Here is an 11,794-nt window from a genome sequence, read left to right on the forward strand (position 1 = left end):
GGAGAGGATGTAAATGATGGAGATTTGGAAACTTTATCCCCATGGCTCCTACCTCCCCGACACTAAAAAAAAAAATTCTGTTGATGTTGATGTATTACGAAAGAAACCTGATGTGACAGTTTCCATACTCTCTGTTCCCTAGGCCTCTTTTACACCCCTGCCATCTCAGCATCCAATGTACAAACATGGACAAAGATTGGCAGCAAGGAAGGGGGGAGGGAGGGGGTTCATCTTAGAAGAACAGATTCAAGTGGATGTAAGATCCTTATTTTAAATAAAGAAATACAAAACTAAGGAAGAAACCACTAGGTTTTACAGCTCTTCTTTCTTCAATCTTCTCAGAGTAACAAAAGTTTATCATCAATAATAAGGAAGCATTTTTAGGCAATAAAAACAGTTGTGACACTGGGTGATAACTGGATGACTAACCTCCAAGACAAATGCAATCGTAGTTGTAAAAGAGTCGATCAAGATTTTATTGAAGTCTAAAACAAGACTGAAGATTGTTTTTACACTGAGGTACGTGCATTTACTATGTAAGCTTTTGCTATATTCAAGACACTATGCTAGCAAGACCAACGATGGGCCATTATCGTCCAATGCTAACTGCCTCCTGTGGCGCATCTCTCCTCACTGAGACAGTTACTAATCTACAAAGGTAGGCCTCGACCTTGCAGCTGCAATTTTAAACAAATGGAATGGAAACAAACAGAGACAAATGATGCTATTTGATGAGGTTAGAAATGAAACGTTGCAACATGCAGTGCATCAGCTTTCAAAAATGTTAGGCAGGCACTCGAGACGATGATTTAACCGATGCTAAAGTAAATGCTAGCTTCTCCTTATTTATGATCAAATTTTCAACAACAGAACTTGATATGCTTTTTTTGGAATGAATAGTGGTTATCTCATAATTTCTACATATAGATTCATTTAATATAATACAATGTAATCTGATATTGAAACACGACAGAAGGGAATAGTGATACACTACAAAATTCTATTTTCATTGCACATTTAAAAAAATTATACCAGTCTGCTCTGCTTGAACCTGCAGACAAGACTACAGATTCTCAACAAGAAACTGACCCACTCAGACTAGGATGTTGTGAAAAGATGAATTTAGGTCTTTACTACAATCGAGTTAAGGGCGTAGGAACCGGGGGGCTGGGGGCGCCAGCCCCCCAGTGAAAAATATGGGGGGGGAGGAAGTATCATTCCACTCCCCCGCTTCGCAAGCCAGAAAACCCCTTTTTCATTTCTCAATAAATGATAAAAATCTCATTTGGAACACCAAATTGCATCTAAGGCCAGGTGAAAATGCAAAATTATTTTCAAAATGGAGTGGGTGTTGAAGTGTGCTGTATTGCACCAAATTGCATCTGAGGCCACCTGGAAATGCAAAAACATTCCAAAAGGGGAGGGGGACACCCCCTCCCCTTACACCCCTCCCCCAGGCCGGCCATCAGTCTTCAGCCCCCCCCTTCACTCAAAAGTACCTCCCTAAGCCACTGAATCGAGTTGATACAGAAAACCCAGCCTCTAAATTCATGCTGCTAGACTATAGGAGACCATTACAATGCATACTGCATGGGAACATATTAAAATAGACTTTGAAGCTTGCTGATTGTTGCAAGACGCTGTCTCTGTAGGACCAACTTGAGAGTTCATTAAAGGCATTGAAGACTCGCCCAAAACAAGTTCACTTTCCATTGCTTGCAAGTGAAGTTTTTCTCTTGTCGCTGCAAAATGCAGACAGTAATGATACCTTGTTACCTTTAGCTGGACCTGAGATGTCCATCGCTGTATCGTTTGAACACTGTGCTGTGGGTATTGACCGCAGCTGTATGTACTGACTGTACACTAGTGTCTAATTACCGACGGTAGCAAGTAACGACCGACGGTAGCAAGCTGTGTGTGTATTTTCTGGGATTGATGGTGGTGTCTAACACTTCTGTTTCACCTCATTCGAAACTAGGTCAGATTACCGGCATTAGACGTTTCTTTTTGCGGCAGTCTTCACACCCATTTAAAGATGACGTGGGTAACTTTCCATGAGTTCATGCAATATTTCGTCAAACTTTAAAAACCACCTTAAACATGTAAAACATGGCAAAATTTATGCAATCATTACATATTGGTTTAATGAGCCCCATCGGGTAAGGGAAGCATTATAGTGGCTTATTTTTCCCAGTATCCATGTGATGATGGTTCCTTCTCTTCGATAAATATTCAGAAAGGCAAAGATATCATTCTCGCTCCCATTCCCCGCTAGTGGACCTGCCACTTAACTTCCCCCATACGGACACTGACAAGTGTAACCCCGTATCTGGCCACCTTATTTCAACTACTGAATGTAACCATGCTCAACATCACAGCAGGGCATGTGTAGCTAATGAAGTTGTTTCTAAAAATCAGCGAGTTTATAAATGGACAGGAACCACATTTCACAAACTGAGTAGCACATGTTCATAGAAAACTGCTCAACACGATTTGCAGCAATTTAAAAACTGCGAGAGAAAGTTGACTCCATAACAGGTTCGGATCAGGAATCTAATGAAGGTGGACAGACGTTCCTACCCACACTACACCTTGACTTAACCTCCAACATTATCAGCATCTGGTTAGGCCTTTAGTTCATGGATAGTTCCATGTTAGGCAAGGTTTCTCGCATCATGTCGGTGTCAGTTGGTGAACTGCGAGGCAACCCACGCAAGAGCCCACTTGAGATTGGTAAGCATAAACTTCAGTGCTTTTGTCCACTGTTCTTCAGAATTAAATTGTATTCTGTACAAAAGCAAAATAAAAAATTAATAATCATAATATAAAAAAAAGAAGCCCACTGCATGTCTCTACCATTAATTTGTAGAGCTAATTGTTATCAGCTACTAGCACCGTCTTGGCCAAGAGAAAAATGGTTATCAGTACTTGTGAAAAAACTGCACTGTCATGACCAAATATTTGCACTAACATCTGGGTTAAAACGTTGCAACATGACGTCAGAATTATACTTATAACTTGGAAGTTCTTTTTTGTTTTAATCTCTACAGATCATGACTAAAACTTGTCCATATCACTCGAAAGTAATATTCTGATTTTTTTTTGGGACACCTTCAAGAGCTTGACAACAATGAAAATCTGAGTTGATCATGTGACATGAGAGCATTAAAAACCCATGTGGTTGTTCAGATAGCATGTAAACTGAAAACATGTTAGGGGTAAAGTATAAATAAAGTATAAAGTTATAAATAAAAAAATAGAACATCCCCAACTATCAAGCAGCATATTGACAGGATTGGTGACACTTTAGAACAAATACTTACGGACAATTGGGACAAATCACTTAAGTACAAACACTTACGTACAAATCACGTTAGTACAAATCACTTGTGTACAAATTACTTACGTACAAACCACTTACATACTGTATGCAACTATAACTCATTTGCTATAGTAAGACTTATTTGACCCCCTCCAACTCCCAAGCAGCATATTAAGAGGGTGTGTGACAGTTTAGAACAAACATTAATCACTATGTACAAATCACTTACGTACAAATTACTTACATGCAACTATATGTATGCAACTATAACTCACTTGATCGAGTAAGACTTATTCGTGTTAGGATCTTCAATTTTTCCGTTGGCGATCTTGTAAGGCAGACGGAAGCTGCTGTCTCCTCTTTCGATTTCCTCCTCGAATTGCTGAAGACAATCCAAGAAAGCTACCATCGCTTGATCGACCCTGCGAGATGAAATGAACGAGAACGAGATGACCCCATGCGATGATGTCTGTGTTGTAATTCGATGTTTCATGAGGTAGTTTGCATACATTTGAGTACTGATAAAAAAACCCTCTATATTTGCAGGGATGTGCCCAGGATTTCATGAGTGCCGGGTATACTGATCGCCGTCCTGGGGGAGGGTTCTATTTATTTCGATTTTTTAAGGTGCTCAGATGCCAAATGCTGGCACTTGTGTAGCTTTTCAAGCACATACACAAGTACTAGATTTGCTAACAATTTACATTTCTTAATTTTTTTGTTTTTTAGAGAAATATATTACGTACCTGGTAAAAGTTATTAGTTTGTTTCAAAGAGTCTGTATGATTTTGGCATAGGCTAGGCCCAATTTATGTTGAATATATTGTTAGGAATGTCAGGATTTTAGATGAAAATAGTGCTGGGCGGGATTCACGATTTTTAAGACAGTGCTGGGCGGTAATTTTAAGTGCTGGGCGGGGCCGCCCAGCGTGGGCACATCCCTGTATTTGGAAATATGATTTTTTTTTGGGAAGCTTTTTAATTGAATCACCAATTGCATATAAACACATTACCCAATTATTCATAACTGATTCAGTTTATTTCAATTTATCCCATTCTAAATGTTGTGAGATATTAAAATAGATCATTTATGTATACATGTCCATTTCATTATGTGACATCTCTTAGAAGAGAAGTAAGGAAATGACATAATTTTTATAATCAAACTTACTTTGTGTCCCAGAAGAACCTGAACCCACCAGTGCCATACAGCGGTAGCTGCTTTGATTTCTCGTTGAGACATTCGATGAAAGAATGATTACCCAGTGGAACCAGCCGATACCTACAAAGGAGATTATCACAGAGAGAGAGAGTGTACACTATTTGAACCAACGGTATTACAGTGCCTTGCAGAGGTTAGTTGCCTTGGTAACAGTGTTTGAATGACTTGATTAGTAAAGCTACCAGAAGTAGTAAGGACCTCCTCTTACCCAAAAGTCAGGCCTAAAATTAACACCAAATTAATAAAACTTAACTGTTATAACAGTCACCAACACCACTGCAAAAAATTAGCAGAGCCTGTTATAGGGTGAGTTTTTATTTGCCATTTTGTGTACAAGTGTCAGTTAAATGGTTGTTGAACTTCCAGCATATTGAGTGACCGATAAACTTTGACTATTAAGGATATTAGGGGACAAAGAAAAACAGACGAGCGATCGTTAAAAGTAAAAAACCCGAAAGGCTTGGTGTATAATGCCACGGGATTAGGTAATACTAACAGGGATGAGCCTGGGGTAAAAACAAAATCACAGAACTTTGCAAAAATTGCGGTATAGGCTCCAGTTTGCTAATGCTACAGTGTGTTAGGATAATAGATTTGTCGCCAAGGTAGAAAAGAAATCACGGATATTCCGCGAATTCGCGGAAAAAGCTCACGCCTGTACTAACCTTTGGAATTTAAAGTTCATCTTATGAGCTAGTGAATGAAGTAGAAGGACTGTCTGACCCCAAGCCGCATTAATTTCGTTCCATTCGACTGGTACACTGGGAAGACGACCTAGACGAAATCCATTGATGGTTCCAAAGTGACCGTTGTGCCTAGCAGCATATCATAAAGGGAAAAAATTGTCTTGTATTATGAAATGTTCACAAAATATTTTTTTATGCAGTACCTAATTGACATAATTTTTTTTTATTAATTATTTTCATTGCAACGTGCCAGTTGCAAGTGCTGCTGCAAGAAACCAAGTTTTGTCGGGATGTCGAGGAAAATGAACGATCACGAGAACCGCCACTCCTTCCTACATAGACATTTTTTAAAGAATTCCTCACATCTTACCCCAAACATATAGAAATACAGTTATTCAGAAAATTCTAAGAAATACAAATGAAATAATTTCCTTCAGCATTTATGACATTAATATTTTATTCTGTTATATTTATTGTTAAACAGCAATCTGAGCAACAGTAACTTTTTTGTGTTTTTTTTTGGTTACTTTGAGAATATAAACGTATCTTCATGCTTATGTCATATCATATATTTGTGTTTTCTGAATTTTCCTGATCATAAATAAAACCTTTTGGTGTACAATACCTGCCTTTATATGTGTGAAGCAATTTGGCAAACAAAAATTGACCAGTATTTTACTCTCTGTAGTATCTGATACGACATAAAAGTATTCTGAAGTTGAGTTTTATCTTTAAAATAATGAACTACTAAGGGTTTGGTGGTGTACAAAATTTACATCACACATTGTTACAACATTCATGTAGCAATTTAGCCATTGGTTTGCATAGAATTTGCTTGATCTGATACAAGAGATATGGATCCTTCTGCTTGAAACTTACCAGATATGGAATGTTGCGTTAAATACATTTGTCTTTCGTAATCTGTCTAGCTGAGTCTGTGCATATCTTAATTGGTTGTCTACACTTCTCTGCTCCTCCTGGAAGTTCAAAAGCTGCTGTTTCTGAGCTGTGTAGTTTTTCCAATAGCTGGGAAATGGATGGGGGGGGGGGGTGAAATAAAAAACAGAAAGCTATTAAAAATCAATTGACATCCAGTTTTTGATCACAGTAAATAAGTCACAAGTAGAAAATCAAGGCAAATGCTGCAGATGCAACAACTACAATACCACCCTGTACTTGTGACAGCAACATCCCTGGTCTGTCACTGGGAGCTACAACTCATGTTAACCATACTGACAACCTATCTTAGGTCTCTCTTCCAAACCTGATTCTGTTCTGTGACAGCAACATCTCTGGCCTGTCACAGGGAGGCTGGAAGCTACAACTCATGTTAACCATACTGACAACCTATCTTAGTTCTTTCTTTCCAAACTTGATTCTGTTCTGTGACAGCAATATCTCTGGCCTGTCACAGGGAGGCTGGGAGCTACAAGTTAGTTAACAATACTGAAAACATATCTCTTGTGACAGCAACATCTCTGTCACTGGCAGTGAAAGCTCCCTGTTACCTACTCTTACTATTACCAATCCTGTGTTCTTGACTTGGTCTTTACCCAGTATCATGAGGGTATTTACCACTAAGTTCTTATATTTTCTGCACAACCAGTACTTTTGTGCTCTACCACCAACTGACGTATCCAGCACTTAGCTGGTGATATTAATATTAAAAAAAATGCAAGAATAGCGTCTGGGTGATGATGTGATGTTGAAAACTTGAAAACAATCACAGTGATTATTTGCTGATTAAAACTTTTCATTTCGCCGATAGAGTTTAGGTCGGTAACTGAGTTTTGATCAAATTGTAATCTTAGTTTTGATGAGATTTATCAAATCGATCAATTTTCCAAACAAAATGCGATTAATATGCTTTAATCTGGCAAACCTTTTCTCTTCCAGCTCTAATTGTTTTAGATCACTCTTGTAAGTCTTGGTCTCTTCCGCTATTTCTTTTCTCTCCTCCTCAAGCGCCTCCAGTTGCTTGATGAGGTCTGATTCCTGTAGCCGCAACTGTGGGGAGGGGGGGGGGGATGTGAAAACCATTGTTTTATTAGATAGGAACTAACTTATCTGGTTGCAGAAATGACTATTATATGCTATCAAAAACGGTCAAATTTGTGTCACAAAATGCAAATAAGCATAGCAGGTGTGACAAACACAGAAATCTTAGCATTTCCAATATTGTAATACGAAACAAAATTCACACTTTCAAATTGCTGCACAGTATTTTCAAAAGTACATTTATAACCCGACCAATAAGTAATTAACATGACACACCTGCTGGTTCAGCCCTGCAAGAGATCTCCCTAACTCTATGAGTCTGTCTTCACAATACTGAGAGCTAATGGTTTATTCATAGATGAATACTTAAAGATTATTACTCTTGCCTCTAAATATGCTAGAGAAAAGTCAATCAGAATCCAAAATGAATTTTCAAGGTCACCAAGAGGGCACACTGGTTTACTTTGCTTCTCAACGAACTAACGATATCGATATTTGTGAGACGGTATCGACCATGTAGAACCCACTGTAGCAAGCCTTTGGAAGATAAACAAATTCTGCTTTAAGCTTCAGGCTTTCGGGAACTTTGGCTTTACCTTCTCAAGTTCATGGTGTAGTTCTGTTTCTTCTTTGTCATCTACCGCCTCTTCATTGAGATGATCCAGGGCTTGTCGGTACAACTTACAATCTTCCTCCACGATTCGATACTGCTGGTCTAGTTGGTTCAGTAATAATGTTGTGCACTCCTGTGATACAAGGCAAACGGTAATTTCTGAGCCTGCCTTGATTTGCATTGGATTACAGTAAACATATATATGACATTTACCTCAGTGTCAACTATGCTTTCATCAGGCGGTACAGTGCGATCACCATTGGCAAAGATGAACGGAAAATTATAAATAAAATCACAATCCTTTACATCAAGTGACAAGACTCCTGCCCCAGAAATGATCTTATTAGGCAATGCTACAGGTTTGCAATTTTATGAGAACAAAAAGGTTTTTTTTTTAAGATACTAAATTTGTGGGACACAAAATATTTTGAGTGAAATGTACTGAAAACTGCTACTACTGACTGAGTAATCAAGAACAGAACAAAACAGATGATAATTCATCTGTTAATATAATCTTGTTTGGTTAGAATGATGTTATAGTTTGAGTTAGATGTACTGAAACAGCTGCTGACTGGGTTAATCAGGAACGGAACAAAATGGAGAACTCATTCATGTATGAATATCAAATGGTGTTGGTCAAGAATCATGTAAAGCTTCAACACAAAATAGGAAGTTTCAAATAAATCACATCCAACAACATGATTGACAAAAGTTCTTTGAATATCCTACCTCACAGAGTGGATGATCGATATCTGTGTTCCCAGACATTATATCAAACAACTGGGCAGCTACCTACCGAAGAAAGAAGATGGGAGAAAAAAACCCAATTCAGAATGAATTAAAACAACCGTAAAATAATCCAACGCAGGAAACCCACTCTGGTATGTATGAAGAACTGGATGTTTGTAAACTACTTATTTTGTTTAATAGCATTTTATTAAGAAAAGTTTGATGATGAGTAAATTCATGTTGAGGTCGAATCACCACGTAAATGACCAGTAAAATTTTGTATAGACATTACCAATGACAAGTTTGTTTTCTCGATAGAATTGAATTCCTAGCCATTGGGTTTCACTACGACTAAACAAAACTAACAATTATAGAGGATTTAAATTGACACTTTCTATAATAACCTTGATACAGATAGATGTATAGGATAAGAGATGACAATTCTTTTTATAGAAGGAATTAGAGGGTTTACCTTGATTCTGTGGACAAATGAGTCCATTTTGCTGGTAGCTGTTTCACCAACCATCATAAAGCCCTGGCTGCTGTCCTGAGTCGATGAACTAAATGGAAGGGATAATTAAAAGGCAGAATTCAAGAGATAGAAGCGTGAATAATTTTGAGTTTGTAAGAGCAGGTGACAAAAACCTCTTTCTCTAACTCAATACTGAAATACTGTACCAGAGCCAGAAGGAGAACTTAGTAGGTTCTAGGTTAACTTCTATAACATCATAAAAAACAACTTCATAAAATTTTAAAACTGTGCTTAAACCAAGGGTAAAACGAGATAGCTTAAAGATCATAATTTGCGTCATCTCAAAAAAATGAGTGTGATAGAAAATTCTAAAAGTTTCTGGTAGTTCTTTCATCCAAGAATTTTTCACAAACAATGAAGACTGTTTAACTTCAAGAAATAATGTCTCAGTCAGGGATGGAAAATTCTTTAAGAGCAACTGTACACTAATTGTTCAAGTTTGAACATTCATGAGTGACTGACCATTTTTTGACTCTCTAGCCTATTTTAGGGCAACATCCTCAAGGCTGATGACACCTCATATCTTGTGAAAGCGCACTGCGGCTGCTTAATTCAATTACATCCTGGACAACCTTACATTTGCAATTTCATTGGCAATAGACCACTAGAAAGAACTTCTGTCTGTGAAAGTTTTCTATTTTTATTAGTTTCTTTTTGGTTCACCCATAGAATGATAGTCAATTAAAGGAATATTTTGGGGGGTGAAGTTGATTGGCTTTGTTTTTGCTCAACGAAATTAATGCAAATTTCCTGCCTCTCCATGTCAAAACCATATCCTTATATTATTTTTTTTAAATACTGAGATACCAATTTTCAATTCTGAAAATGTTTTGTATATTGCATCTGGAAACAGCAAAGAATGTCATCATAAAAGTTTAGTAATGCTCTTTTTATTCTATTCCTTGATTTTAATGATTGTACCACAGAGGAAAATAATATGCAGAGAAGTGTAGATTTTCATGAAATTCTAAATCCAGAGACTGTCAATACAGCTATAAAGGAATATATTCACACTATATCAAATTTCATAATCAAAAGTGCTCATTAAAATTCAAGTATTCATGTTTTTGTTTATCAGTCCATGGTGATTAAATATAAAAGAAATTGGAATACAAATGCCTAATACAATGGAAAAAGTGCTTACTTTGGTGCCAAGACTTCTTTATGAGAGATAGCACTATCTTTATATACCTCAAAGACACCTTGGTTACTGGTCTCTTGTGATAACGGGGATGCTGAACCCGACCCAGATAAGAGAGGAGCTGGAAAGATAACAAAAACAAGACACATATCTGAAGCATTTGTTGGCGTGTTTACGATGCGTCACCATTGTTACGTTAACACACAAAGAACAGTATGGCATGCACAGGGCTGGTTTTTGCTTGTTGGTGGCACACAGGCTGAATTGTACATTTTGTAAATTTTTCAAATTTTATAGGACGTTGACAGTTCTATTTAGAGATTCTTATCAGTACATTTAATTTTAAGCAGACAGTGAAAACAGACACATAACCAATGCTCACTACCTTATTTTAGCCTATGAGAGCATACCTATCTTCTATAATGGAAGATCATGCACCACTTTACAAAACAATACTGGCCGAAATATTTAATAAAATTACAAGTATTGTCAAAATGTTGTCGATAAAATGTCAAAAATAACTTGCATAGTTTGTCATATAACTTTCAAACAGTTTCAACATCAAACATGTGAAAGGCCTCTGCATATACAGAAACAAATAGCTTAGGCCATAAGCTTTTAGGTGTAGCTTGTGTAAGTTGTGTGAAACTGAAAGAAGGAATAAATATGGCTAACATTGCAAATAACAGTTATGCCTAGGCTAAACTTGATGATGTTACATTTTACAATTAAGAGAACCTTATTCTGGGTTAGGCTACTATACCTGTTAAGTCATCATATGTCCGACTATCTAGGGATGAAAATGACTGATCCAATTGAAGCGGTTGAGAACATCGCTGGCACAAGAAATTAATTTGGCTTGTTGCTACGCCTCTTGATTCCACACTCGAGCTTCCTGCCATCTCTGCGATACAGTCTAACGTTAGGCTTGGTATAGCCTAACCTACAAGTGTAGCTAGGCTAGCCGGCTACAATAAGGCCGTCAATGTAAATAAACCGGGTTCGTAGTGATGTTCCTAACTTCACATTGGTATGCCCTGATAATTTGCTAGCTAAATTATGAGGTTACACCAATGGCATTAGGATTTTCGGACGACGGTCTTCCAAGTTGTAGGTCTAGGCACATGCAAAAAAACTTCTTTCATCCAGTTTTTAGGCTGATTAAGCTCTGATTAGATGCTATGACGTTACCACTGTGCAATCATGAAAAACGCTAGATCAGGAAAACATAAACAACATAAACAGCGGTGTATCAAGTTACATGGCCCTCCATAGTTGGTGCGTGTTATTTCAGCGGATACTCATAGCTGGTACAGTAACTAGTGTTCATGCCCTTGTACCCCTGGTATGAAGATACAGCTATGTGTTGGTATCAATAATAATCTCAATCGTAAAGGCATCGAGGGTGATAAATTGTAGCTAGCTACTTCTATGATCATGCTGCTGCCCCATAATACATCACTTTTGATTCAGGGCTAGTATGATGCCGTGAGTTAGGTGAGCTATGATGTTATTAGGTCAGAGATCAAAAGTCCTCAAAAGCGAAAAACT

The 11,794-nt window shown here is 37.6% G+C and overlaps 1 protein-coding gene across 1 annotated transcript; it reads right to left on the bottom strand.

Moving 5' to 3' along the window:
• Nucleotides 1-306: 306 nt before the first annotated feature.
• Nucleotides 307-11,442, bottom strand: LOC139965070 (beclin-1-like). The gene is made up of 11 exons (XM_071967252.1): nucleotides 11,007-11,442; nucleotides 10,247-10,364; nucleotides 9,043-9,130; nucleotides 8,571-8,633; nucleotides 7,825-7,974; nucleotides 7,113-7,237; nucleotides 6,110-6,256; nucleotides 5,210-5,359; nucleotides 4,494-4,604; nucleotides 3,598-3,744; nucleotides 307-2,787 (listed from the first exon to the last, which is right to left on the bottom strand). The coding sequence occupies exons 1-11, from the start codon at nucleotides 11,143-11,145 to the stop codon at nucleotides 2,685-2,687; spliced, it is 1,341 nt and encodes a 446-aa protein (XP_071823353.1). The 5' UTR covers nucleotides 11,146-11,442; the 3' UTR covers nucleotides 307-2,684.
• Nucleotides 11,443-11,794: the final 352 nt, after the last annotated feature.

Source organism: Apostichopus japonicus, chromosome 23 (assembly GCF_037975245.1).
Source record: "Apostichopus japonicus isolate 1M-3 chromosome 23, ASM3797524v1, whole genome shotgun sequence".
NCBI classification, from domain to species: Eukaryota; Metazoa; Echinodermata; class Holothuroidea; order Aspidochirotida; family Stichopodidae; genus Apostichopus; species Apostichopus japonicus.

What these genes read in the sequence shown, in the direction of transcription:
- LOC139965070 (XM_071967252.1), bottom strand. Translation starts at nt 11,145, where the DNA reads ATGGCAGGAAGCTCGAGTGTGGAATCAAGAGGCGTAGCAACAAGCCAA. An exon ending in GACATATGATGACTTAACAG is followed by an intron (nt 10,365 to 11,006) that starts GTATAGTAGCCT and finishes TTATCTTTCCAG; the next exon opens with CTCCTCTCTTATCTGGGTCG. An exon ending in CATTTGTCCACAGAATCAAG is followed by an intron (nt 8,634 to 9,042) that starts GTAAACCCTCTA and finishes TTTCTTCGGTAG; the next exon opens with GTAGCTGCCCAGTTGTTTGA.